The 26907-nt window shown below is 52.5% G+C and overlaps 11 protein-coding genes across 11 annotated transcripts; 6 read left to right on the forward strand and 5 right to left on the reverse strand.

The window, feature by feature from the left end:
• Positions 1-278: 278 nt before the first annotated feature.
• Positions 279-2558, reverse strand: JCM6883_001596 (phytoene desaturase family protein; the record flags this gene model as incomplete). Its single annotated transcript, XM_076629190.1, has 10 exons — positions 279-477; positions 545-631; positions 703-960; positions 1024-1107; positions 1173-1226; positions 1300-1661; positions 1724-1824; positions 1886-2004; positions 2071-2353; positions 2423-2558. 10 exons carry the CDS (start codon positions 2556-2558, stop codon positions 279-281), a joined length of 1683 nt encoding a protein of 560 aa, XP_076490837.1.
• Positions 2559-2816: 258 nt separating this feature from the next.
• On the forward strand, positions 2817-5380 carry JCM6883_001597 (uncharacterized protein; the record flags this gene model as incomplete). Its single annotated transcript, XM_076629191.1, has 7 exons — positions 2817-2894; positions 2962-3159; positions 3221-3509; positions 3569-4087; positions 4150-4373; positions 4442-4561; positions 4628-5380. 7 exons carry the CDS (start codon positions 2817-2819, stop codon positions 5378-5380), a joined length of 2181 nt encoding a protein of 726 aa, XP_076490838.1.
• Positions 5381-5468: 88 nt separating this feature from the next.
• Positions 5469-6605, reverse strand: JCM6883_001598 (uncharacterized protein; the record flags this gene model as incomplete). Its single annotated transcript, XM_076629192.1, has 1 exon — positions 5469-6605. The coding sequence occupies one exon, from the start codon at positions 6603-6605 to the stop codon at positions 5469-5471; it is 1137 nt and encodes a 378-aa protein (XP_076490839.1).
• A 554-nt stretch (positions 6606-7159) lies between these two features.
• JCM6883_001599 (uncharacterized protein) lies at positions 7160-8600 on the forward strand (the record flags this gene model as incomplete). The annotated part of the gene is made up of 3 exons (XM_076629193.1): positions 7160-7256; positions 7314-7766; positions 7825-8600. 3 exons carry the CDS (start codon positions 7160-7162, stop codon positions 8598-8600), a joined length of 1326 nt encoding a protein of 441 aa, XP_076490840.1.
• A 243-nt stretch (positions 8601-8843) lies between these two features.
• TIM23 (protein transporter TIM23) lies at positions 8844-9872 on the reverse strand (the record flags this gene model as incomplete). The annotated part of the gene is made up of 4 exons (XM_076629194.1): positions 8844-8929; positions 8996-9109; positions 9178-9516; positions 9572-9872. The coding sequence occupies 4 exons, from the start codon at positions 9870-9872 to the stop codon at positions 8844-8846; spliced, it is 840 nt and encodes a 279-aa protein (XP_076490841.1).
• A 412-nt stretch (positions 9873-10284) lies between these two features.
• On the forward strand, positions 10285-12290 carry JCM6883_001601 (uncharacterized protein; the record flags this gene model as incomplete). Its single annotated transcript, XM_076629195.1, has 5 exons — positions 10285-10620; positions 10690-10881; positions 10945-11110; positions 11181-11671; positions 11742-12290. 5 exons carry the CDS (start codon positions 10285-10287, stop codon positions 12288-12290), a joined length of 1734 nt encoding a protein of 577 aa, XP_076490842.1.
• Positions 12291-12451: 161 nt separating this feature from the next.
• On the reverse strand, positions 12452-14181 carry JCM6883_001602 (alpha/beta hydrolase; the record flags this gene model as incomplete). The annotated part of the gene is made up of 7 exons (XM_076629196.1): positions 12452-12577; positions 12643-12708; positions 12774-12829; positions 12885-13233; positions 13314-13522; positions 13602-13721; positions 13791-14181. 7 exons carry the CDS (start codon positions 14179-14181, stop codon positions 12452-12454), a joined length of 1317 nt encoding a protein of 438 aa, XP_076490843.1.
• A 387-nt stretch (positions 14182-14568) lies between these two features.
• On the forward strand, positions 14569-16414 carry BNA5 (kynureninase; the record flags this gene model as incomplete). Its single annotated transcript, XM_076629197.1, has 6 exons — positions 14569-14873; positions 14976-15064; positions 15132-15265; positions 15327-15545; positions 15618-15784; positions 15850-16414. The coding sequence occupies 6 exons, from the start codon at positions 14569-14571 to the stop codon at positions 16412-16414; spliced, it is 1479 nt and encodes a 492-aa protein (XP_076490844.1).
• A 1526-nt stretch (positions 16415-17940) lies between these two features.
• Positions 17941-19471, forward strand: JCM6883_001604 (uncharacterized protein; the record flags this gene model as incomplete). The annotated part of the gene is made up of 6 exons (XM_076629198.1): positions 17941-18377; positions 18465-18540; positions 18631-18692; positions 18764-19024; positions 19100-19191; positions 19254-19471. 6 exons carry the CDS (start codon positions 17941-17943, stop codon positions 19469-19471), a joined length of 1146 nt encoding a protein of 381 aa, XP_076490845.1.
• A 472-nt stretch (positions 19472-19943) lies between these two features.
• JCM6883_001605 (uncharacterized protein) lies at positions 19944-21834 on the forward strand (the record flags this gene model as incomplete). Its single annotated transcript, XM_076629199.1, has 8 exons — positions 19944-20179; positions 20248-20332; positions 20392-20452; positions 20516-20633; positions 20689-20791; positions 20854-21051; positions 21123-21537; positions 21602-21834. 8 exons carry the CDS (start codon positions 19944-19946, stop codon positions 21832-21834), a joined length of 1449 nt encoding a protein of 482 aa, XP_076490846.1.
• Positions 21835-22012: 178 nt separating this feature from the next.
• On the reverse strand, positions 22013-26665 carry MET5 (sulfite reductase (NADPH) subunit beta; the record flags this gene model as incomplete). Its single annotated transcript, XM_076629200.1, has 9 exons — positions 22013-22050; positions 22116-22359; positions 22426-22536; positions 22610-23057; positions 23119-23238; positions 23302-23450; positions 23529-23708; positions 23776-25757; positions 25822-26665. 9 exons carry the CDS (start codon positions 26663-26665, stop codon positions 22013-22015), a joined length of 4116 nt encoding a protein of 1371 aa, XP_076490847.1.
• Between the last annotated feature and the right edge of the window lie 242 nt (positions 26666-26907).

A 26907-nucleotide genomic window follows, 5' to 3' on the forward strand; every position in this document is an offset into this window, starting at 1 on the left:
CTGTTTTGTACGATTACAAATAGACATGCGATATCTGCTGCAAGTTCTTAGGCTCTAATATCGTTTCATCTGTGGCTCTCGAGGTGTTTGCGATGAAAGACGAGAGACGAGAGACGGGAGAAAGGTGAGGCAGAAAGCATTGTATCGGTTTGCAACAAACTAGACTACACGAGAGGCCGAAGAAAACTGCATGGAAAACGACCCTGAGAGAAATGGAAAGGACTAAAAGAAAAGAAGCGAGTTTTTGAAAGGTGTCTATGCTGGTTGAAGGTAACTGTCTAGTTTCTTGCGTAGGTCACGATAGCGTAAATGAGAGCGAAGAGTAAGGCGAGTAAGATGAGACCGTTCGAATCGGTTTTGGCGGAAGCCGTCGCGAGTTCGGCAGGAGAAACTTCCCAGGAGGCGGGAATCGGGAGACCGTAATCTTGGAGGATTTGAGTAGTGGCGAGACGAGCTCCGGCTAACACGATGGGAACACTGTGTAGAGCGAGGTGGACTTGTCAGCACTTACGTGGATCTGGAGAGGCGAGAGGAAGAGACTTACCCAGTTCCAGGGTGAGCGGAAGCTCCGACGAAGTAAGCGTTTTTGACAGAAGGATGACGAGTCTTGGGTCGGAAAGAGAGGACGTTGCTACGCCATACAAGGACCCGAAATCAGTCCTCTATTCCGGTTACTGTTCGACGACCTTAGAGTAGACTCACAAGAAGCTGTGACTCAAACCGAGGATACTTCCACGATGCAAGTTGAACTTCTCAGACCAGGTGATCGGGGTGTTGACAACTTCGTTGATGATGTCCTTCTTCAAATCCTTGATATCTAGACGACGTTCGATTTCTCCGATAATCTTCTCGCGGGTTTCATCGACGATTCGGTTCCAGTCTGAGGCAGTTGGGAGAGCAGGGGAAATGTGTCCGACAGGTACGAGCACGATGACGGAATCCTTTCCTTCGGGTGCAGCGCTGGGAAGAGAAACGATTCCAGTCAGCGCGGAAGAAAGCGGCAAAATTGACGGAGACACTTACGAAGGATCGTGACGAGAGGGAACGTTGACGTAGAATGAAGGCTCATGGGGGATCTTGTGTTCGGTGAAGATCGAATCGAAGGATCTGAGAGGGCAGAATGAGAATCAGTGACAAGGTGCGCAATCGAGGGAAGGACGAGGACAACTCACTCTCGGTACTCTTCAGCGAGGAAGATGGTATGAGAGTTCAACTCGGGGATCTTGCTGTCAGGATCGAAAGTCGAGGAGTCAGCGGGAGAAAAACAAAGAGACGAAAAGAAAAGAATTGAAAGCGTACCGGTTCATCGACCAGTAGAAACTGATCGAAGAGCAACTGACTGGCTTCTCCTCCAGCCTCTTCGAGTAGCTCGTCTCCTTGTAAAGGTGACCCATCGCCCATACCAAATCAGCGTTAACCAAAACGACGTCCGCTCGAAGTTCCTCTCCACTTTCCGTGATGACTCCTTTCGCCTGTCCGTTCTCGACAATCACTCGTTCGACCGGGGTGTTGAAGCGGAAGTTGGCTCCGTTGCGTTCGGCGATCTTCGCGAGAGTTTTCGGAACGATCGAGAAACCGCCGAGAGGGTAAAGGATTCCTTCGCAGTGTTCCGTGTATTGGAGAAGGTTGTAAGCTCCGAGAGCGTCAAATGGTGACATACCCTGTCGAACGTCACGGATGTGAGTACATTACTTGAAAATAGAAGGGAATTGTCCAAACTTACGAGGTACATCGAGGCGAAAGTGAAAGCACGTCGCATGCGTTCAGTCTTGAAGTATCGAGAAGCACGGGTATACACAGTCGAGGTAACAGAGATCAATAAGCCTGCAGCCGAGCGATATTGTCAGCAGAGCATTCGAGTAGGCATCTGGGCGGAAAAACTCACGAAGTTGGGTGAGAAGAGTCGGGCGAATGATGGAAGCGAGTGTCGTATAGTTGCGATGAAGTACGTGTTCGTAAGAGAGTTCGTAATGTACATGAGCTTCTTTCATGAAGCCAAGGAAGCTGTGAAAAGGAGAATTTTCGAAAATCGTTCGAGGAAAAGCGGCAGATCTGCGAGACTGTGCTCACCCTTCGAATCCATCTTGTCCCTCCCACCTTTCTACCTCTTTCTTCATCTTGCTGAGGTCGGTCGACATCTCTACTGATTCCTTGTCGGGGAAGACGATGCGATAATTCGGTTCACATTTGACGAGTTTGATCCCTTCTTGATCGAGCGAAGTACCCAAATCTTTGAAAGACTCGGCGATGAGTTTCGGTAAGAGGTAAAGACTCGGTCCTTGGTCGAATCGGTAATTGGGAGCTCCTTCAAAAGTGCTGCATCGTCCTCCTGCGAAATCATTCTTTTCGAGTACTGAACATCGGATCATCGAATCGCTTCAGCTCCTCGATCATGGGATAGAGAGCTAGTCAGTGAGCTAACCAGTGACATCGAATCCACCTTGAGTGAGTCGAGCAGCTGAAGCACAACCTCCGATTCCAGCTCCGACGATGATCGCCTTCGGTCTCCCAGATGCATTGCCGTTCTTGCTGCTGTAAACTTCCTTTGTTGAACTCATGGTCGAGATCGCAAGGTGGTCGGTAAAAAGGAGTGGGTAGGAGAGCGGGAAGAGGGAGAAGAGAGAGCGAGAGATCGACTCCTTGTCATCGGCGGATTCGGATTCTCGCTCTCTTTGATCTGTGAATCGTGAAATCGACTTCTCGGCGTTCGGGCCGATCGACCTGACTCAGGGGGAGGTTCGAAAAGCCAGATTCGAACTTGGCTCGCGAAACACATTCCATCTCTCAGGTATTACAACTCTCGACCTCGTGCGAGAATGGACGGTAGTCGACGAGCTCGGCGGCAGTCTCCCTACGCGCGGCCTGCACCTACTCCTCCGCCTCAAGCAACTCCAGTTCGTCTCTCCATCTCTCCTCATCCGAACTCGAAGACACTCGAGCTGATCATTCTTCGGGTCGTAGTCACGATTGAGGAGTGTATTGTCATATCTATCACCTTTCCGATCCAGCTCGAAACCTGCGCCGACAGAGGAACAACAAGATGAGACAGAGGAGGAAGAGGAAGCGACGAACGAGGGAGAGGAGACTGATTCTGCAGAGGAAGCTGCACAGTTTGCCCTTCATGGTCGTCAAGTCGCGCGCGAGTCGTCTGCCGGTATCGTGAGTCCACCTCAAACCTCTCTTCCTCCCGACCTCCAACCTGACGCTCTCCTGTCTCCAGTTCGGGCAACAGCCACCTGCTTCACCTACTCCCAACCAGTATCTCAGCGGTCTCGTGAGCCGCTCGAAATTCACCTCGTCGCTATCGATGCCAGACCTCGCTTCGATCGCTTCTCCTCACCTCGCTCGAGGAGGGCCTACAGGAGGCTCAGAATACAACACGAGCGAATATGGAGGAGGAGGAGCCGCGAACGAAGAGTTGGCTCGATTCTTCAGAGAAAAGGCGGAAAGAGGAGAGGAGGGTTTGACGGCGATCGAACACGCCGGAGTTATGCATCTCATGCAGCAAGGTAAGTCCAGTTGATTGCTACGAGCGAAGCTGGCTGCTAACGTCGTGGTGACATTGCAGCTCAATCGATCCCGACCGCGTTCACTCCGAATTTCGCGAGCTCGAGTACTTCTTTCCCCCTTTCGACCGCATCTCCAGCCGCTCCCGCCTCCCAAGTCGCTAGCGAACCCACCTACAGACGAAGACGAACTCTTTACGTCGGCGCAGGTTACTCGAGTCGTCGACGCAAGCCAACACTCTCGAGCGGCGGAATCACAAAGAGTAGCAGTGAAGGATCTCTATTCGGAATCGCTTCAGGTGGACAGAGTTCCGGATCGATCACAGATGGGAAACGACGGAGAACCGAGGAAGACAACATGGAGGAGGATATCCCCGTTGCTTCACTCGATGACGTTCTCGTCTCTGCTCCGACACCTTCAACCTCGGCTGCTGCTTCATCTTATTCGCCTTCAGCCGCGTCGACTTCAACAGAGAAGGTTCAGGACAAGCCAAAATCGAACTCGAAGCCGCCTCTATCTCGTTTCGCCAGTACTTCAACTCCCGCGAAACCGAGTCCGCTCTGGCAAGTGAGCCAAGCTAGTGAGTTTGGATTCTTTCCCTCACTCCTCGAGCCGGGGACTCAACGTCGATCGGTTTCGTAGATACGCCCTCACCTTCTCCTCCTCGCAAACCTCCAACGAAGGGAACGACCGGTGCCGCCAACCTGATGCTCGACGTGATTCAGCAAGTCGACGCTGCGAACCCAGCTCCTAAACCTCAAGTCGCGCCTGGAAAAGAGGCGATTCTTAATCCTTACGACAACGATGCCAATCCTCTGGCTCTCGCAAGCAAGAGAGTCCCGAGAAGCTCGGGAGCAGGTCGTGCTGTGAGTCTCTGCCAATGCAATAAGCTCATGCTCAAAGCTGATTACAGGGGCTTTTCGAGATTGCACAGAAATCTTCTACTCCGAGAGCGAGTGCTCGTTCGAAAGCTGCTCAAATCGAGAAACCCAAGGAAAAGGAAAAGGAGAAGGAAATTTCACCCCTCGAACAGCTCGAGCGGACTATGCCAGCCGTGAGTACCTCGGCTTCGACTACTTCTGTAGACAGTTGCAAGTGCTCACGCTCTATGAGTTGACAGGAGTACCGTCGCGATCAGTCGTCGAAGCGATCGAAACCCTCAACTTCGACTTCCTCGACCAAGTCTACGCCGAAGCCGAAGAAGGCTGTCGAAGTTGTCGAACTTCTCTCTTCCGACGCCGAAGGGGATGCGGAACAAGACGCAGATGAGGAGATGTCGCCTGCTCCAACCGATTCTTTCCCGACAACGAAAAAGGAGGAGGAAACGAAATCCGCTACACCTTTCGGCTTTGCGCCTTCTTCCACTAAGCCCGTCGCATCTGCCTCTCCCGCCAACGGATTCTCCTTCGCTTCGACCTCGAAGACTACACCCTCTTTCTCTCTCGATTTCGGCGCATCATCCTCGACGAACCCTCCTCAATCTACTCCTTCGCGCAAGACCCCATCACTCTCTCCCTCGGCTCTCACCCCTCCTCCAGTACAAAGACCTTCTTCCCCGAAAGCCAGCTTACCTCCCACTCCTCCTCCTTCTTCCGCACCCTTCACCTTCTCTCTCGCGCCTCCTTCATTCGTCTCGGCCCCTACTGCATCCACTTCCATTCCAGCCCCATCTTCTTCTGATGTCTCCTCTGTTTCACCGCGAGATCAAATCGCATCTCTCCCTCGTTCGAGCTTACCAGTTCACGAATTCGACTTCAATTCCATTTTCACTTCATCGCTCCATTCGGACAAGAATGAAGACGCATCGGTCAAGGCGGTCAAGGATCTTGTAAGGAACATGGGAAAGGGAGAACTACCGAGCTTCGTATTCTAGAGCTACAGTATCCGAAATCGAATTATATTTCCCCAAACATCCTTCGAGAGGTGACTATCGGTCTTCAAACTGAGAACGAGGACAGTAGCTAAACCCACTCGACCGCTATCCCTCGCTCCGTCAACACACGGTCCACCTCCTTCACCTGCTCTACCTTCCTCAGCCATATTCTTCTCAACCCGTTACAACCCTCCTTCGACCGCCCTCCGAACACCTCCATCAGGTACTCTGCTTCGAGATTGATCGTCGACAAATCGAGTTCCTTGACGAATCTCGGGATCCCTTCCAAGAGCCCCGCTTCCTTCACATCGTTTGACGAGATTTCCCTTGTTCGTCGATAATCAGGTTGATACAATTCGAGTCGTTCGAACGAGTTTCCTCCTCCTCCTGCTTCGATCATTCTGAGCATCTCTTTCACCCTCTCGAGACATCTAATGTCGTCTCGATCTGCGCGGATTGGACCTCCTGGAACTCCGATTCGACTGTCGAGGTTGTGAGGGATGTATCGTTCGGCGAGTGTGAGGGTCAGTCGCGAGAGCGCGGGGAAGCCGGAAAGGTCTGGCAGAGGTGAACGGGAGGAGGTCGGGAAGTCGAGATCAACGAGGGTTTCCCGCGAGGAATAGGTCAAGGTGAAGAAGTCGGAGTCGAATGGGGTAGACCCCGAGTCGAAACGCTTGAGACGGAAGGATGGACGGGACGTCGACATCGATATTGACGAGGTTTCAGGAAAGTCGATACGAGATGCGACGAGTTCCTCGAGGTTTGGGAGTTTGGAAAGGAGTTCAAAGAGTCCTTCCTTCGCGTCGCTCCTCAGGTATCGCAGTTGTTTCGACCAGGACGTTTTCGCGATGGAGGAAGTCAAGTTTGGAAGGTACCACGAGTCGAAGCAGAGGTAGGTGAGACTCGAAATGTTGGAGCAGCTTGACAGAACCTCCTTCGTGAATTCGAATTCGCCCACCGACATTTCGCCTCCCGAGATCGTCAGGTTTCGGACCTCCTTGGCGAGAGTTGGGCGCGCTGCAAGGGTCGAGAGGATCTTGAGTCGACGAGAGGTGTCGAGGAAGAGGGTTCGATAAAGAAGGGGGTTCGCGACGGAGTAGAACGAGCGACTGATTCGGGCGAGGGAGGCGAGAGCTGGGGTCCGAAGAGCGTGCGAGGGATTCGAGAGGACGATGGTGTCGACGATATCGAGCCAGAGTTCGGGTGGTAAGCTGGGGAAGGGCATTGCGAAAGGCTCGAGCACGGGAAAGGATTCGAGTGGAAGTCGAGGATGTGACGTTCGATCGTGCTAGAACGCCTGTACGATTCTCGACGGAGGAAGGACGGCGAAGGGGCTGCGAGAGGACGAGTGAGAGAGAGGAAGAAGAACGGAGACGAGAACTGATTGTCTGAGCGAACGAAGAGAGGCCTGAGCTGCCACGCACGCCGAACCGGGCCCGCCTTGCCGCGGCAGGGAGTCAGCTCGACAAAAGGACAAACCACGCTCCTCGTACGTGCGGAGTCAGACGAGGGTGGCCCGAGTAAGAAAAGGGGAAAAGAACGGTCTGGGCGAGGACTCAGTTTCGACTTCGATTCTCGCTGATTTCGCAAACGGCGCAGACACCACTTGTGACTGGAGCTCGTCGAGTGAGCCTTCGAAAAAAATACCTTGTTGTCGCTGCGAAACGATCCCTGAGAAGCGAACTAAGAGTCGGCCCCTCTCTTTCAACTCCCCTTGTCTCACACCGACACATCCTCAGCGGACGACGGCCACTTCGATGGACACCATACTGGAGCAAGATGACCTCCTCAGCATCCTCGACGCGAGCCTCTACATCAAACGAACTCACTTCCGATCCCCCGCTCCGTCGATCAGGCGACAGCGCGGAACCGCCAGGTGAATCAGACAGATCTCACAGACAGCTCTCGATGCGTTGATGGGCTAACCGCATAGTCGAATCCACCAACAGCATTCGCACGAGTGATTCAACAAGACTCCCTCCTCTCCTCCGTCTTCCCTCTGAGCTACTTCTCGACATCCTCGATCTCACACTGCCAGTAGAACAGAACCGGCTGACGATGCCGATCCGCAACGAAACCCTCCGACAAATCGCTCTCACGCATCCAGTTCTCACGTCGTGGGCCCAAACCCGACTCTTTCGAGAAAGCGCGATCTATACGGACAGAGCCGTCGATAAATTGATGGACCTGACCGACTCGACTGCGATATCGAAGGGGGCGAGAGCGGGAGAGCTCGCACGGACGATTCTCAAATTGAGCGTTTTTGGTCCAAACCTTGGTTCGCCCTTGTCCCTCGCACGCCTCGTACAGCAACTGCCGCATCTCTGCGACCTACAGCTCAACGATTTGGATGGGCTCGAAATGAGGGCGTTCTTGTTGGGAGACCGTGAGCATCTTTCGAAAGTTCGACGCTCGAACTTGAACTCATAGCGAAAGTTCCCTAGACCTCAACTCGTTCGAAGCTAGACGCTGTGGGTTCCGATCTCGGTTTCGACTCGCAAACAACGCTCGCGCCTCGCACGTGACCTCCTTCTCCCTCGTCAATTGCACAGCTCACGACGACGCCTTCTCCGGCTTTTCCCTCCCCAATCTCCGCTCTCTCACTCTCCGTGACATTTCTCTACCTCCCCCATCCCCGCTCGCGACACTCGAACATTCAGAAGCGTTCAAAATCCACGCTCACGAGGTCATTCCTCGACTTCGTTCTCTCACCGTCGACGAATACAATTTCCTCCTTCATTTCCCTCTGCCACGACGCGCTATCTCTACCACTCTCGAATACATCCACCTATACAAACTCGCTCACCTCTCCTACCTCATCGACCAACTTCCTTCTTCTCTTGCGCTCAAAACGATACAGTTAACTCCTCCGAACTCGTTCCTACCCGATTCAGCCTCGGTCGAAAAAGCCGATGTTCACTTCGAATCGCTTCTCGCCCCCTTTCGGAGCTATCAACCTGCCCTCGCTCGACTCACTCAAGTGATCCTCGACGAAAAGTACTTGATTTGGCTCGAAACGGGCGAGAAACGAGTTGGGGAATTGCTCGAGATCTGCGAGAAACGAGGGATCGAGATGAAGTTTGTAGAGTCTCCTCCGGAATTGGAGAGGGGCGGGAGGAGGAGGACGGGAACTACGGCGATTATGTTAGCGAGAGAAAGAAGGACTCAGTCACTAGGAGAGAGAGACATCAGGAGATCCATCTCGACTCTTGCAGTTTGAAACACATTCTCTCCATCTCACTCTCGATTAGTTCGGCGTCACGAGCGAGAACAAGGAGACAGAGAGAAACGCGGAGAGAGAGAAACGTTGAGAGAGAGAGAGGGAGCGGAGTGCAGTGTTAACTTTGCAAGATGTTTTCGTAACGATTAGGAACAGAGGAAAGAAGGGGGTGATATCATCGAGATCCAACAGAGGTGACACGATAGAGTCTAATGTACTAGGAGAGGGAGGAGAGGCGATGATCTACAGAAGCTGGAGTTTGGCATAAGACCAACCTGCGGCTCCGACGGTCAAGAGTCCGGAAGTGATAGCCATCGATTTGAGACCAGCTGATATCAATGATCTGTCGGTTCAGAATGGCGACATGAATGCTAGAAGGAGAAAGCAAAGCGTACCAGTTGATCGCCAAATGAGACCAGTCACGGCGGCGGCTCCCATACTTCCGTAAACGTCGTGGAAACCTCCTCGGTATACATCGATCGAAGAGTTGATACCGTTGTAAATGAGAGCTATCGGTCGAACGGCGAAACGTCAGCTATCTCATCGACTCAAACGAGACCAGCGAAAAGAAAATTACCCAAAACACCAGCAGAGTTACCCATCGAAGTCCCTCGTCTCGTGACTTGATTGAGTACGTTATTCCACCTCAGTCTCGCACTAACCTTCGCAGCAGTTTGAGATGCGTTCGCGTTCGCTCCAGCGGCAGCTCCCTCAACTGCTTGTTTCGCGAAAGCGGTAGCTTGTTGACCGACCGAGGCAGCTTTCGGTGCCGTTGCCGTTGCTGAGGATGCTGCCGCTTCTGCTGCTGTTCCGGTGGCGGCGGTAGCAGGGGCGAGAGGAGCGGTAGATTGAGAGGGACGAGCGACTGGTCGACGGAATCCTTCAGTCAAACCCCATAATCCTCCGAAAGCGAGACCTACAGCGCTCATGTTAGCTCTACTTCTTCGAGGATGACAGCACGAATGACATACCAGCTAGGTAAGTTGAACCAGTTCCATAACAAAGTTCGTCTCCCCAACCTCGACTCGGTAAAACCGTCTTTCCACCAGCAACCGTACTCAACTGATCGTCCTCGAGCAACAGGTAATCGAGTTCTTTGTTCCCTACGACACCGGCGAGAGGATGAAGGGCCGAAGGGTCGAGAGCAGCGGAGCCGAGGACAGAGTTTGCCGTCGGGGCTTGAACGGACCCGGAAGCTTGACCGGCGGGAGTGAAGCGGTGAGAGCCGAGGATATCGTCAGAGTTGGGAGTATGCGGGGCGGTCGAAGCCATGGTTCAAGTCGGGCCGATGCTAAGAGAGGCGAAGAAAGGAAAGGTGAGAAAGGACTATCGAGGCAGACAAGGGAGGCGTCAGTACGACACTGTGTAGTGAGAGATGCACATTCCAGATGTTGCCATGAGCGAGATCTGCGGTCTCTAGCTCAGAGTCGAGCGAGATCGAAAGGATTCGATAATTGATGAGAATTATTTCCGGCTTGCCTTGTATCGCTTGTTGACCGAGGTGAGGAGGGCGAATGCGTACAATGGCTAGTGTACTTACGAATGGACTATGTAGAAGCCGAGCGGAAGGAGGAGGCGGAACGAGTGAATGGAATCGGAAAGAAAGAATGGGAAACTCTCTCTCTTACTCCTCTCCCTCACTGCCGAATCCTACACAGACTAAGGCAAGAGAGCACAAGCTAGGATGCTGGCATCCGCCATAGCTTCGACTTCGACATACATCTTTCCAACTCCAAATCTTTCTACATCGCCTCATTTCTCACTTCAAACACCCTACCAACCCGGCACTGAAGACGCACAGAGTGAAAGTGAAGATGAAGATGAAGATGAGGATAAGGCAGAGGAGGACGAATTCGTAGAATCGAGAGAGACAAGAACGGGGAAAGAACGAGAAACAGATTCAGACGACAACAAGCCTCGCAGGAGGACCAAGGACCTTTCGTGTAGCTATCAAGGGTGTGGGAAGACCTTTTCACGTACGAGTAGGCTCGAAGAACACGAGAGAACCCACACTGGAGAGGTTCGTACCCATTTTTATTTCTTTCTTTCGCCCTCGTATCCTTGTTAACGTTTCATCGTTCCTGTTCAGCGTCCGTTCGAATGTTCCGAATGCTCGGCTACCTTCACTCGTAGCTCTCACCTCAAAGCACATGCGAGAGGACACGCTTCGGAATCAGAGAAAGAATACGCTTGTCCCGAACCGGGTTGCGACAAGAAGTTTTGGACGAACCAGCACCTCAAGAAGCATCTAGAGGTGATCCATCATGGCAAGACCTACAACGTGAGTCTCTCTCCCCGCCTCATTCCGAACGTGTTCTCACCAATTGAGCCGTTCTGTCTCTAGTGCACTCAATGCGACGAAAAGTTTCGCAAACATCATCAACTCCGCTCTCACTTTGCCGAAGTTCATTGCACTCCCGGAACGAAACCGTTCCTCTGCGAACATCCTGGTTGCGATCGTTCGTTCGCTCAGAAGGTCCACCTCAAAGCTCATGTCAAAACTCACGATCGTAAGTCTTTCGAATTTTCGCAAATTCCGACTCTATCCAGTACGGGTAACCCTGAATCGGTGCGATACAGCTTCTCGATACATCTGCCTTCATCCCGACTGCGCCGCTCTCCCTCTCGCCGCTCGTCAATTCCCACTCTGGTCACACCTCCAAAAGCACACGAAAGTCGCCCATCCACCAACGTGCCCATACCCCGCATGTCGAGGCAAAACCTTCACGACTCCGAGGGGACTGAAGAATCATCTTACGATTCACGAACGAGAAGCGGCGAAAGGGGAAGAAGGGAAAGATTTTGGGGATCCGAATCAAAGGAGTAGTGTCAAGAGGACGAGGAGTGAGAGACGCAAGAAGAGGGAGCAGAATCAAGAGGAGGTCGTCAAGGAGGAAGAAGAAGACGAGGAGATCGGCGAGATCGGGGGAGAAAGGAACGGTCGATTGTTTGGTGGAGAAGAAGAACAAGGAAGCGATTGGGAGGATCAGCAAGAGAGTGAGAGGGATCAACGAATGAGAGATGATTTCAGGATCGGTGGGAAGAAGAAGAGAAGGGTTTACGAGGACTCAGTAAGCTTTCTCGAGACTGGTCATTTCCGACTTCGGCTGTGTCGCTGATCCCGCTTCGTCGACTTACCAGGATGGTTTGACTCGAACTCCTACCCATGTCAACGCTCTTCCACAACCTTACGTCGATCCGTTCCAACTCCCAGAGCCTTCTGGCAACGATTCTTTCGCGAACGAGTTGCCCATCCCTCCACCAATCTCTTATCCTCCTCCCCCTCCTCCTCACGCCCCCCACGCGAGTCAATACCTCGACTCTCTCACCGGAACGAATTACGCAGCATTTCAGAACCAAATCGCGAACCCAAACTCTTCAACTTCGAAACGCGAACTCGCTCGAAAATTCCCTTGTCCCTTCCCATCGATTCTCGGACTCCCGTTCAAATCCGTTCAATACAAACCTTCGACTCCTTCGACTTCTCGTGGCTCTTCGCCTGGTGGTCCCCTTCCCGTCGAGGGACAAGGGCAAGCAATCGAAGATGACGATGATGAAGGATTGTGCTCGTTTTGGTTTAAGAGGATTTATGATGTGGAGAGACACTTGAGGAGTAAACATGGGGTCGAGATGGTAAATTCGAAAGAGACGCTCAAGAAATGGTATGAAGAATTGGGAAGGGAGGAATGAGAAAATCGAGTGCTCTTTCTGTTGTCCACTTCCGGTCGCTTTGCTTGTTACTCTGAATTGCTCAATGACCTTTCTACCCTGAAACGTACTGAAAGACGTAATCGATTACGGAATTGTCACAAACTCCTACGGTACTCGCACTGAGACTACATCAAAGAAACCTAATACTTCTCGTCTTTCGAGTCGACGATCGAGACGGAGCGAAGGTAAGCAGCCATCTCCTTCAGACCAAAATCGAACTTGGAGGATTCTCCTCCCGTCTTGGTTTGCGAGAGGAATGGGAAAGTCTGAACGAACGAACGAGAATCGAGATTCATCACTGAAATCGTCTCGCAACAAGCGAAGAACTTACGTAATCGAACAAAGGCCAATCGTGACACTTCTCAGCGTGGTAGATCTTGACTGGGTTCATTCCGACCTAGAAGAACAAGATCGAGAGATGTCAGCACGCGAGCCACTTTGCGAGATTACGAAAAGTCTGACCGATTTGAGAGCTCCGACGAAAGCTTCGATGTCGTCGGCAAAGATTTCCATGCCTCCTGTTACAGGGTGTCAGCACACGAGCCGTCAAAGGGCTCAGCGAGTTTCACTCACCCCAAATGACACAGGTTTTCCCTTCACCCGGGAAAGCCTTCCTGTACCAATCCCAATCCTGTTTCCCAACCGTTTCAGGACCAGGGCTCAGGTAAGGATCATCGAACGCTCCGTTGATCTCGTTCTCGTTTTCAAGGTGAGGCATCTCGTCCTGCAAGATTCCGAACCATTTCAAAGGGTTCCAACTTGGACCTGCCGCGAACGGTGCTTCGAGACCGAGGTATTGGTATGCTCCGAGAGTGACGGCGGGGGTCATGAGGAAGTCGAGAGCTGCATGAGCGGAAGAAGTACGCGAAGGTCGAGAGGCAAGAGGGAGGAGGGAAGTCCAGGGGGACATCAATAAGACCGACTGATCATGAGGAAGAAACGCAAGATTGTCAGCTACTCAGATACTGCACAATGACTCGGAGAGAACAAAGTGACACGAACTCCGGGTTTCTCGAGAGGTGGCGAGATGTGACCAAGTCGAGGATTTGGTTTAACGAGATGCAACAAGAAACTCGAGACGAGGTTTCCTCCAGCCGAGTCACCACCGAGACAGATCCTTTCAGGTTCGATACCGAGAGTCTGAGTGAGGTATCGATAACCGGCTTCGAGTTCAATCAACTGCGAGGGGTAAATCTTCTCCGGCGCTAGATCTGCGAACCAAGCATTCATCAGTTCGTCAAGGCTCGGCAACTTGACTCATTTCACGAGACGGCGAAGAGCGAGACTCACGGTAGTCGAGAACAAAGAGACTGAAGCGTCGAGGGTTTTCCGGATGCTGGTTCAGATCGAGAACGAGGCTCTTGTAGAAGGGCAAGCTGGCACCAACGATGTCGTGATTGAACGCTCCCCCTGACAGATGGTTCGAAGACGCTGTCTCAGTTCAGTTTCGAAAAGGAGCAAAGTTGAAAGAGCTCAGACCGTGAAGAAAATACAACACGAGATCATCGTCTCTCCTGTCAGTTCCGGGTCGTCTAATCCACACTCCTTTGACTCCTTCATCCGTAGTGATCCTTTCGATCCATTTGTCGCGTCGCAAGAAGAGTTGAGTTGCGAAAACCGCTCGACTGCCGGACAAGGGGAAGTTGTTGAAGATCTCTTTCGCGACGTGATTGATGACTTCTGCGAGGGGGTTCCTTCCAATCTTGACGAGGGTAGAGCGATTGCGGAAGAGGACGTAATGGTAGAGTAGGTAGAAAGGAAGTTTGATCAGAAGAGCGACAAAGGCGAGCAGGAAGTGCAAGACGCCAAGAACTCTGTAGCCTCGATGCGGCGAACCATCAACGAGCTTGAGTGTGGTCGGAAGGGACATCGATTCGAGAGAGCGCGAGGTGGGGAAGCTGGAGGGAAGCGGGAAGCGGAGAGAGAGCCGAGCTGGGGAGAGAGAAAGGGAGAAGAGCAGAAGAGACCACGACCAATCCAGATCGATAGCAGGAAGCTTCTACGGTTCCCCACGCGGCGTCAGGTTGGCGAGGGAGAAGGAGGAAGAGCCTCATCAATGAAACTTTCTTGATAGCCGAAAAGCGCCGTGCGAGGTCCGAGCGATCAGATCTAGCCCTTGTCTAGTGAGGCGATGCAAGCACGTTGTTCAGGAGAGAGCGTAAGAGTGGTTCGGTTGGTATCGAGTAAATGAAGTGAACGAAAGAGGCGAACCTTTCTTTGGCTTGACCAGTCTCGCTGCTCGACCCCTCCTGCCGAAATGGAAGCGACTACATTCTCCCAACGGATAGAAGACCTACTTGCAGCATCAGGAGCGACTTCGGCTTCCTCCCCAGCGTTTGCCGAATTCCTTGATAAACAAGATCAACTCGCCCAATATCGACAGCAATTCTCATTACCGAACCGTAAGGCAGTACGAACAGATGACTACACGGGCCAAAGCGAAGAGACTGGAGACGAACTAGGAGGAAGAGATGCAGTTTATCTCGCAGGGAATAGTTTGGGATTGATGCCGAAGACAACGCCGGAACTGATACAGCAAGAGCTCAGTGTGTGGGCTGCGACGTAAGTCTCTGTAATTCGGGCATCTCCTCCGCGAACGTGGAACTGATGTCGCTTCTTCCCCATCTCCCTTTCCCCTCGGCATCGCAATTTCGTGGCTTCTAGAGGTGTTATCGGCCACGTAAATCATCCACACGGTCGTCCATGGATTAGGATCGACGAGACAGTGACTCCGATCCTCGCAGAGCTCGTCGGCAAGTCGCATTCTGATTCTGATTTCCGCTCTTTTCGCTGACCTATTCCATCGCATCATGTTCGTAGGTGCTAAGCCTTCCGAGGTAGCGTGCATGGGCTCCCTGACCGGCAACTTGCATACTCTGTTTACGTCATTCTACCGTCCGACCCCGACTCGACATAAAATCATGTTTGAAGGAAAAGCTTTCCCCTCTGATTGCGTGCGTGTATCCTCGTCTCGGCCGTACCGTCCTCAACTTACTGACTGTCCACTCTCAATAGTACGCATTCGCATCGCACGTCAAGCTCAACGATTACTCCCCATCTTCTCTCCTTCCCGTCTATCCTCGACCAAACGAATACTCGATTCGGACCGAAGATATCCTCAAGCTGATCGAAGAAGAAGGAGACTCGATCGCAGTCATCTGCTTCGGCGCGGTGCAATATTACAACGGAGAATGGTTCGATATGGAGGCGATTACGAAAGCGGGACACGCAAAGGTATGTTCCTTCGTCCGTTCTTCCTCGTGAACGCTCCAAACTCACGTTATTCGTACTCGTGGTATCTCGTAGGGATGTATAGTAGGCTTCGACTGCGCTCATGCGGCAGGGAACGTGCCCCTCCAATTGCACGATTTGGGGGTCGATTTCGCGTGTTGGTGCTCGTACAAATACCTCAATTCTGGTCCTGGAGGAATCGCTGGACTGTATGTTCACGAGAGATGGGAAGACCGCAAAAGGTAAGTCAATTCGGACTAAACGAGGCGAAAGCGATGAAAGCTCACCTCAGTTCGTGGAATTGTAGATTAGCGGGATGGTGGGGACATTCGAAAGAGACTCGGTTCGATATGCCTACCGAGTACAGCCCTCTCCCTGGAGCTGCAGGTTGGCAGTTCTCGAATCCGTCCGTCATCGACGTCGTCTCCCTACTCGCCTCGCTTCAAATCTTCGAACAAACGAAGGACGTCGCGCACCCAGAGGGAGGTTCAAAAACACACCTCCTCTCTAAGCTGAGGCAGAAATCCACCAACTTGACTGGTTACCTCGAATTCCTATTACAGTCGAGTCAATTCTACATTCCTCCTTCCGAATTCCCTTCCTCATCCGCTTCCGATCGACTCGCTTTCACCATCATCACCCCTTCGGAACCTTCTCGACGCGGATGCCAGCTTTCCCTCCTCTTCGCCCCCGAGTCGAGCATGCAGCCAATTTTCGACCGGTTACGAAATCGAGGCATTCTGGGAGACGAACGAAAGCCAGGGGTGATTAGGTTCGGTCCGACCCCTCTGTACAATACGTTCGAGGATGTGAGGGAAACGGCGCAGAGCTTGGAAGAAGTTATGAGGGAACTCGAGAGCGAGAACAAGTAATGAAAAACTTTACGAGTTGCAACTCGACCTTCCTTCAGGAGCACGTGCTTGCGGCTCGAGGATTACAACGTTTCCACGTCTGTCTCTTCACATCAGGCTGTGAACCGCATGCTCGGCATCGACGACAGATCCTGACGTTAAATGAAAATGGAAAAAATGAAACTGGCCGCCGCATGTGCGAGGCTGTTGCCGGCACGGCGACAATGCAGAACAGTCTCAGAAGATGTCTCGGCGTCAAGTCAAGAGGTAAGTTGCTCCGCAGTATGCCATCATCGAGTAGAAACAGGAAAGAGCGTACAGAAAAAGCTCATTCGATCCTCGGCGCGACGTTCGAACGGGGTGAAATGCTGCATGGCGAATGACCTTCGGAAACCTTGTTCAACTTTGTAATCAGCTAGCTAAGAGGAAAGTGTCGGATCGAAGACCCCTGAAAGAGCGAAAATTGGGAAAGAAGCACAAAAGAGGAAATGTTCACTCTTCGTCGAACGTCTTTCTCACCTTCCGACCGCGCTTAAACGACGCTAAGAAAGAAGGGATCGTTCTTGTTCTCTTTGCCGCAGCCAAGAGTCGACAAAAGTCGATGAGAACGGAACTGAGGTCGTTGACTGTTCGTACAGAGCGAGCTGTGGGACGTCGAGTTCGGCTACGATGACTCTGTCAATACGCCGGCGACAAACGATCGATCTCTTGTGCCTTTGAAGTTTGTTGGCTGTCGAAGAAACTGCCGTCATCATTGAGTTGAACTCTCCTTTTCGTGTTTCGTTCATTTCGAGCTGGGGGCATCTTGCGGGTACTGCTTGACTCGGGCACCTCACGGCGAGCGACGCAGAACGCTAGTGTCGCGAACGTGGTGGAGGTGCGTGAGAAGTTTGTCCTCTGAACGAAGCAGTTTCGTCGCACGCGAGCTGGAAGGAAGGGAGAGGAGGATCTACAACTCGGTGCCTTGGGAACGCCAACAAAGTCGGACCCCTTCTTTGCAACTTTTCAATTCAATGCCGGAGAGCAAATTTTCTCGATTCGATTCGGTTCCTTGATTCGAGTTTTTGACGTTTGTTTCCGTTCTCTCTCTCCCCGGTCTCCCTCTTTCTGTTCCCCCCTGTTTGCACCGACCGACTGTGCAACATCGCTTGAAGCACATCGTCCTCCGATACACCCGATCAACCTTTCGAAGTTACTCATTCGAGTCGGCTCCTCTCCGCTCTCTCACTGCCAGTCAACTTGCACAGCCCGACTCCGTCACGATCCCTTTGAAGAGCAACAACCTCTCCCCGTGCACGAACCTATACCGCCGACGTTACCGCCGAACCTTGAAACGGTCGTGCGTGCAATTTGACCAAAGTACGTTTCGTTTCTTTTCCTCTTTCACCCTCTTTCTTTCTGCTTTGACGTTTCAATTGGTAGCAGAGGAGATGTGATCTGGTCTATCTTTCGACGCTGAAGATGACTTTGCTAACCCTCTCCTTGCGTTGCAACAGTCTCCTCATCTGGCCTGAGCGCTTTTGCGAGAATTCTGTCGAAACCTTTACATGACTCGATCAACACGCTCCGAAAGTACGAGATCAAAACGAACATCGCCGCGGACAACGTCATCCTCCCTCGCTGATCCCACCAACCCACACTCGACGGCGAGCGAACAAGCAGAAGAACAAGGGGGAACCGACGCATCTTCTTCTCGTGAGAATATCGCTTCGACCTCCTCGTCTCGGTCCACACGGTCTTCACGAACGCAGGAGGCTACACAAACACGAAGATCCGGAAGAAGGGCGTCGATGGATCCGTATCCATCGCAGACTGAGCCAGTGCCCGAAAGAACAAGACGATCAACTCGAACAAGGGAGCCGCCAGCTCGTCTCGAGATTCCGCAAGTCTCAGCAGCACTTCCGGATCAATCTGAACAGCAAGAAGTCCCCGACGTTCCCACGCAATCATCCGATGAAGACGCAAGAGAATTTCTCAAGGGAAAGTGAGTCTCGTTTTTTTCCCCATTTCTACGGGCTTCCGTCTCTCTACGGTGACCTCGCATACTCATGCTCGGCCTCATCTCCTACAGGACTTTCGAGTTGATCGTTCTCCAACAGCCGGAAATCGGAGCAGAAGCAGGCATGAGAAAATCGACTTTGGGAAGGGTGAGCATGTCTTCCCTCCTTTCCCATGAAATTATCTTTTCCCTCGTCGATCTTTGCGCTGACCGACGCCTCAACTCTTTCGTCTCTTAGCTCCCCATCGTACCAGCTCCCGTTGTTCAACTGATCGTCAAGAACGAGTCGGGTCAAGTTCTGTGAGTCCGAAGGTGCGAAGTTCGGGCGAAGAGGACAATTCGAACTGACTTTGTCTGCTTCTCACTCATAGCGATACCGAACTACCTTATCTATTCTGCGCCTGCTCGCTGCGAGAGGAGAATGGGACGAGCACTGTCGACCTTGCACCGACCGCCTCTGGAGACGCCTCCCAACGAAATCGCGAAGAGCTTTCCGCTCTCATCGGCAACTTGGTCCGGAACCCGCATCGTGTCCAGGACCTCGAAGGCAACAACATCTCGGTATTCGTGTTCGAAGACATGAGCGTTCGAATGCAAGGCAAATTTACTCTCGAGTTCAATCTTGGAGAAGCGTCAGTGCTTCCACTCTACTCTCTAGCTCTGGCCTCGTAGCTGACTTGATATCGTTACTTTGATGATCTGCGTAGTCGACAAGCTCAATCTCCCAAGCTTGCAGCGGTAGTATCCGAGCCGTTCGATGTCGTCGAATGGAAAGCTTATCCTGGTCGACCAGCAGAGGGTGAGTCGAGTCTTTTCTATTGCTCGCACTCTCTCCACCATGCTCACTAGCTCTTTCTGTAGACACCGTCCCGGAGCTATCGATGCATCTTCACAACCAAGGAGTTCCCATGTGTATCCCTCCCCTCGTTCTGTCCCAACCGGCTGCGAGTCCTCCTCCACCGAGCTTGAATCCTTTCCCCGTCGACTATCCGGCGCAGGATGAGATCAGGGCCGAAGACGATGAAGCAGAACAACCGCCTCAAGGCGACGAAGACTCACCCGCCGATACTTCCTCGTAAAAATCCTTCAGCCCCCTATCTACTTGTCTTTCTACCTCCTCCCATATACCTCTCGCATTTCACAACAATCGTTACCACCCTCCGTCCTCGTAGTTACTCGGATTGTACTCTCCCTTCGCTTTTCTCCTTCAGCCTAATATTTTGTTTTTTCCTCGTCTTCGCTGGCGAGTAGACTTTATTGATTCCTTTCAGGATTTGCTTCCCTGTCTAGATGACAGCTTTCTGTAACCTTCGTCACTTTGCATTCGTTCCATCCTCTATCTACCGACCCGTGGAGAGTTCGATTCGTTCAAGTCGACGTTAGTAGACGCGCTCTCACGTCTAATCGTAGCAGGATTCCATCGTGGTGCTTCGCCTCGAACAGAGAGCGATTAGGTCGGTTTCCTCCGCCATGACAATCGCGCTGTCGACGTGATAAAGGTTGCAAAAGCGAGCGAAACCTCACAGCTCAGCTTTGTTCAAATCTTCCACAATGCTTCGACGCCTCGCAGCCCAGTCACGGCCTCGTGCCTGGGTCTTCACCCCTTCTGGTCAGCATCGTCGACCCCTACTACGACCAGCTCTTCCCTGGGTTCCTCCAAATCCTCCCCCACTGCCGGCTAGATCTTTCTCCTCAACTACCGTCTCCGAAAACGCATGGAAGGCCTCAATAGCTCCCGAGAACGGTAAAGTACAGGTGCAACTCGGAGACGGAACCTCTACAAGCTTGTGAGTCGGACAAAGACCTTTCATCAATAAGTCGGAAACTCACGCCCTTCTCCCTTCGTGCCCTGTAGCTCTCCAGTATGGCTAAGAGATCATTGTCGTGAAGAGCGATCATATCATCCTGCAACAAGACAGCGGCTGGTCGATACGAGCAAAGTGAGTCTCGATTCATCCGCAAGTTCTCTCTTGAGTCTCTCAGCTTACCCCTCTCGCAGATCCCAGCCGATCTCAAGCCGAAAGAGCTGAAAGCTGACGAAATGGGGCTTCATGTCGAGTGTAAGCCAGTCGAAGCGGTCCAGGCCAGATGCAAACTGATGATTCTCGTTCGTAATTTCGCAGGGCCCGAAACCAGCTTTGAATCAGCATACCGATCTTTCTACCCTTGGTCGTTCCTCATCGAACACTCTTACAACCCACCTCTACTTGCGAATCGGACCCTCCCTCACCGGGATAGCGGGTGAGTCCAGATTGCATCAAGACAAGCAATTGCGCTAACTTCTGTCGCGGAGTAGGAAGGTTTTTTGGACCTACGATATTGCGAAGGAACTGCCGAAAGTCACTTATGAAGAAGTCATGGAATCGGAAGAGGGAGTTTACGAATGGCTGAAAAGGATCGTACGTTTTGGAATCTCCTCAAGTCAGATGAACTTTACATTGAGCTGACACTCGTTCGACAGGACACCTACGGCTTTTCGTTCTGTTCGGGAATCCCGCCTACTCCCGAAGCGACAGAAGCACTTATTCGACGTATCGCCTTTATCCGAGAAACTCATTACGGAGGATTTTGGGATTTCACCGCTAATCTCGAGCATGGCGATCTAGCTTACAGCGATGTCAGGCTCGAAGCTCACACGGATACGACCTACTTTACAGACGTGCGTTGCATTTCTTTCAGCCTGCTTCTCTTCCGAAGAGGCCTGAGCTGAATCGAAGAGCACGAGCATAGCCGTGCGGTTTACAATTGTTCCACCTTTTGTCCCCTTCAACAACCCATACAGGAGGACACAACCTCCTCGTTGACGGTTTCCGAGCTGCCTCGATCCTCCGCTCCTCTCATCCCTCGTTCTATTCCCTCCTCTCGACTCTTCCGATCCCTGCTCACGCCTCGGGTTCCGGTTCTGCGTCAATCCCATCTGGAGTTCACATGAGGCCTCTCAAGCGCTATCCTGTATTCAATCACGACGAGAATGGAGAACTTGTGCAAGTGAGATGGAATGGAGACGATCGAGCTCCGGTAGGAGGTGAAGCGTTCGCAGGGGATAAGATGGATGAATGGTACGAAGCTTTGAGGACGTGGGAGTCGATCCTGAGAAGTGAAGAGAGTCAGCTCTGGACTGAGATGGAGATGGGCACGGCAGTTAGTGAGTCGCAAATCTCTCTTTTTAGGAACGTGTTGAAAGCTGGAGCTCACACGCGACTCGACAGTCTTCGACAATCTTCGAGTCCTTCACGGTCGATCAAGCTACTCTGGAGAACGTCGGCTGTGCGGTGCGTACGTGAACGGAGACGATTACCGTTCTCGACTGCTCGGGTTGGAGAAACAGTTCGGTGAAAAGTCTCAACGCGACAAAGCGATCGACGACGTAGTCTCAAAGCATGGAGTGAGGAAACGCAGCAACAATCAAGGAGAAGGAGGACCGTGGGCAGGATATCTGTAACACGCAACTCGAATTCACGAGATAAATAGAGAAACGTCTACATTGCTGCGTTTTTTTGATTGAGAGCGATGCGTATACTATTAAGACAGAAAGAGAGGAACAAAAGAAGACTGCGAAAAACCCAAAAGGAGAGAAAATAACGAGGTGGAGAAGACAATCAAACGAGAAGAAGCGAGACTTATGCCGAAGCTTCAAGCCCAGGAGTCATGTTTTCGTCTGTACGAGAGAAGGAGAGTCAGCTCGTGATTCGACGCGGCAAGCGAGGATTAGGAAAAACTCACAGAACGCCTTTCCAGAAGTCGTAGGAGCGATGATACCCTTTCGAATAACGAAGTCACCAAAGTGTTCACCGTCGTTGCGCTCGAGAGCGTAAGCCTTGATCATGGGTCGAAGGATGTCGAGGATCTCTTGCTCGCTGACGGATTCGCGGTAGATCTTGTTCAAACGTTGTCCCCAGTATCCTCCTCCGAGGAGCATCAAGTACTGTCCAGGAGCCTTTCCGACGAAAGCGACCTCGGCAGCCCACTGAAGAACGGTGAAAAGAGATGAGTGAGTGAGCTCGTGACGAAAGAGACGGAAGAAGGTACTCACAGGACGAGCACATCCGTTCGGGCAACCAGTCATTCGCATGGTGATCGAATCATTTCGAAGACCAGTCTCTTCCATCATCTCTTCAACCTTTTCGATGAGGAGAGGGAGGTACTGTCACAATCGAAGCAAAAAAGGAGTCAGTCGCAAGTCGGGACGAGGTCGAAATGAGAGGTATGAGACGTACTCGTTCAGACTCAGCCATGGCGAGACCACAAGTGGGAAGAGCGACACACGCAGCGGAAGAGAGCCTCAACGCCGAGAAGTCGACTTGATCGAGGTGGTATTTCGAAAGGAGTCCACGAATCGTTTGTTCCTCCTCGGGAGGAATATCGGCAATGATGACGTGTTGGTTCGCGGTGAGACGGAAAGTACCCTTGTGAACCTTTGCGATCTCGCGCATCGCAGTCTTGAAAGGTTTTCCGGGTTCGTCTTGGACTCGACCGTTCTCGATGAAAGCCGTGAAGTGACGACGACCGTCTTCTCCAGTTTGCCATCCGAATTGATCGACGTTCGAGGTGAACTCGAAAGCGCGAGCGGGTTGAAGCTTCCACCCGAGTCGCTTCTCGACTTCGGCTTTGAAGTTATCGATACCCATTCGGTCGACGGTGTACTTGACACGAGCGTTCTTGCGGCTAGTAGAATCGACACAGCGTTCAGTCAAAGCTCAACAAGACTGATAAGTGGATGACTCACTTCATTCGGTTACCGTTGTCTCGTTGAGTGGTGAGAACGGCTTTCGCGACTTCGAGACCTTGATCGGGAGTGATGAAACCGACAACATCGGCGAGACGGGGGTAGGTAGTCTTCATCGAGCTGTTGGAAGAGGCAAGTCAGTCACGAGTTACGAGAAATGGGAAAAGTACGCGAGAGACTCACTGAGTGACTCCCATTCCTCCTCCGATGGAAACGTTGAATCCAGCGAGCTTTTTGTTCTCGTCGAGGATCGCAATGTATCCGAGATCGTGACAGTAGACGTCGACATCGTTCGTAGGAGGTACGGCGATAGCGATCTTGAACTTTCGGGGCTGAGAACGAGCAAGAAAAGATGCGAGGTCAGTTCTGCAAGCAGGCAATCCGAGAGAGCAAGGGAGAGAGAAACGTACCAAGTAGTATTCACCGTAGAGGGGTTCGACGTCACGGACGGCCTCTCCTACGATTTGTTTCTTGTCGAGCCAGATCTCGGCGTAAGCGCTCGTTTGAGGCTTGAGTCCATCGGAGAGCTCCTCGGCGAAGTGGTGAACTTGACTGTGGAGTTTACCGAGCGAAGGGTTTGCCGAGCACATCTGTGAACGAGCAACGGAGCTGGAGTAAGTTTGCGTAAAACGAGATTCTAACTGCGAAGAGACTCACGACTGTACGGTTGACGTCACCGCAAGCAGCGATCGTGTCGAGCAAGCACTTGTTGATCTCTTGAATCGCGGGTTTGAGGTTGGCCTTGACGATTCCGTGGAATTGGAAAGTTTGACGAGTCGTGAGTTTGAAGGTCGAGTTTCCACGTCGGTCCGAGATTTCGTCGATCGCGAGCCATTGGTCGGGGTTACAGACTCCGGCAGGAAGACGAAGGCGAACCATGAACGAGAAGGCGGGCTCGAGTCCGGCAGCCTTACGTTCGTCGCGAATGTCTCGATCGTCTTGTTCGTAGATTCCGTGGAACTTGGTTAATTGACCATCCGAGGCGGAGAGGGCGCCGGTCGTCGTGTCTTGAAGACCTTCAGCGATCGTTCCACGGAGGTAGTTCGAAGCAATCTTGATGTGTTCGTTCGTGATCGGTTCGAGTTCGGGTTCAGTCGATTCGAACGAGTCGACACCGAGGGCCTTCCACATCGCGGGTTCCCACTGCTTGTAAGCGGTTTGGTAGCCGTCGGGGTCTTGGTCGTCTCCGAGTCCGATAGGAACCATCTCCTTCGCGTTGAGGGCTGAGATCGCCTTGTGAAGATCCTTAGCGGCCTTGTTGTAGTAGTGAGCGTCCTCCTTGCGAGGCCAGTAGTGAGAGTCTCCGAGACCAAAGACGGAAGTGTTGACTTTCGAGAGATCTTCGACTTTGCCTTGTTGAACCGCCTTCCAGAACTCTCGACCGTTTTGAGGGAATTCTCCTTGTCCGGCGACCGAGGTGATGAAGACAACGTTTGTCTCGAGGGGGAGATCCTCAATCGGCATGTCGTCGAAGGCGAGAGTACGAGCGGCGACTCCACGAGTTCGAGCACGAGTCGCGAACTTCTTGGCGAGTTTCTCAGCGTTTCCTCCGTCGGAAGCGTAGAGAACGAGGAGAGGAGGACCTTCGAGGGCACCCGAGAGGGCTTCGAACGCTTGCTTCGCCTTCTTCTTTTGAGCCGCGATGAGTTTCGTTCCCGATCCAGATTCGAGGGCTTCTCCGAAAGTCGGGAGTCGGTTCGAGAGTTCAGTGAGGTGGTTTTGACGGTCGAGGAAAGTACGAAGGTCGGCCTTGATCTTCTCCGAGTCGAGTTCGAAAACGTCTCGTCCACGAGATTCCGCCGAGGGATCCCATCGGTACAAAGGCCAAGTTCCAACTTCGATCGCTTTCTTCGTTTGCTTGAGAACCTCGAGAGCGCTAGTCGAATCCGTCTCTCCTCCAGGAAGGTAGGCGAGGACGATCGAAGGACCCTTGTAAGCGTCGGCTTCGGCGAGAGCGCGAAGAGTTTGAGCGAAATCTCCGTAGACGGCGACCGAGGCGACGTAAGCGTTTCCATAAGTCATCGCGTAGAGACCGGCATCCTTTCGACGATCTTGAGGAGGAGCCGAAGAGTCGGAAGGAAGGTGGTAAGGAGTCGTGTCAATCATGAGGAGGTTGACATCGGCTCCAGTCGATAGAGCGTGGTGAAGACCGGATGCGCCGAGATCGTGCGACCAAGCTTCGGAACCGATGATCCAGTTCGATTTGCGAGTGAAGGAAGTCGATTCGAGAGAGCTGGGAGCGGAAGAGGAGGATTCGAGAGCCGAGATGACTGCCTTGGTCTTCTTGACGTCTCGGTCGTTTTCGAGCCAGGCGGAGAGGGTCTTCGCGAGCGACTCGTCGACGTTGTTGGAAGCGAGAACGTCCCGAACGGTTTGACGGAGCTTCTCTCGTTGTTCGTTGGCGCCTAGAACGTGTCCAAGGGCGTATTCGGGAGAAGTCGACGAGATTTGAGCCGAAGACGAAGGAAGGAGGGATTTGGGAGAGTTGGCGAGCCAGAGTCGGTCGCCGAAGACTTCGTCGAGGATGGTAGTGTAAGCAGCTTCGTGCTTGGGAAGTTGAACGGGTTTCGACGAAGATGCGGCGGGAGAAGCAGGGGCGGCGCCGATCGCGAACTGAGTCGTTCCAGCAGCGACAGCATCTAGACATGACAATGGAACGAGTCAGTTCGTCGTTCCAGATTGATGAAGGTGAAGGAAACTGACCCGAAATCGATTGAACAGCGGAGTTTACGTCCGAAACTTCTCCGAGGGTAGCACTGAGGATCTTGGGGATCTTGGCATCATCGTCCTCCTCTGCGAACGCTCCGACGACATCGAGGAAAACCGGGGACCACTTTCCAGCTTTCTTGTGAACTTGTTCGAGAACGACGACGGTTTCGACGCTCGAAGGGACGAGGGCGCGGATCGAGGCGGAGGAAAGGGGACGGTAGAGGTTGAGAGTGACGAGAGAGTAGTCGGAAGGAAGGGAAGAGGCGAGAGGGGAAGCGTTTCCGAGCGCGATGAGGAGAGTCTTTGGCGAATCGGAACCGGTTTGCGAGTGAGCGGTCGCACGTTGGGAGGAGGGGAGGTTGGCGAAAGCAGTAGAGAACGATTCGGCTACTGATGAAGCTCCGTGAGAGGCGCCGTTGCCGTTGGTCGCCACTGTTTGCTTCTCGAGATCGACTCCTTGAGCGAGATCTGCATTTCCCGCCGAGAATTCTCCGAAATGCACAACTCCGTGACCCGTCGATGCGACTTGAGCTGCTACGGCAGCGTTTACCTTTGCCGACTCATGCGATTCAGAGTAGAGGAGGGAGAGACCGGAACCTCGGAGGGCAAGAACTGGGGAGAGATCCTGCGTTTGCTGGGTCGAGACTTGGAGGACGACTGGCGAGGCAGCTAGTTGCTTGAGCGTAGGAAGGAGGGAGAGGAGTTCTTGAGGTTGAACGAGGAGGAGAATTGGAGCAGTCGAGGAAGAAAGAGTGGAGGAAGGGAGGAAGGGAGAAGGGACGAAGGTCGTACCCGGTACTCGAGTGGTCGAGTACACAGCCGAATAGCGAGAAGCCATGGTGCTGGCGGAATATGAGGGAGAGGAGAAGAAGCTACAGATCTCGAAAAATCACGTCTTTCGAATTCGCGAGGATTATCCAATCGAATCAAAAAACTCGGAATTCGTCTTCCATCTTGACCTGAGCATCCATTCATAGATCGCAGTACTTATGTCACTCGATCAAGAACGAGCGCCGCCCGAGATCGATTGAAGAGGAAAATGCAAGAAAAACATCGAGTCTCAGACAATCTCGTCGAGTC

This window comes from Sporobolomyces salmoneus, assembly GCF_050403485.1.
Source record: "Sporobolomyces salmoneus JCM6883 DNA, S_salmoneus_JCM6883_v1_ctg4, whole genome shotgun sequence".
In the NCBI taxonomy this organism is placed as follows: Eukaryota; Fungi; Basidiomycota; class Microbotryomycetes; order Sporidiobolales; family Sporidiobolaceae; genus Sporobolomyces; species Sporobolomyces salmoneus.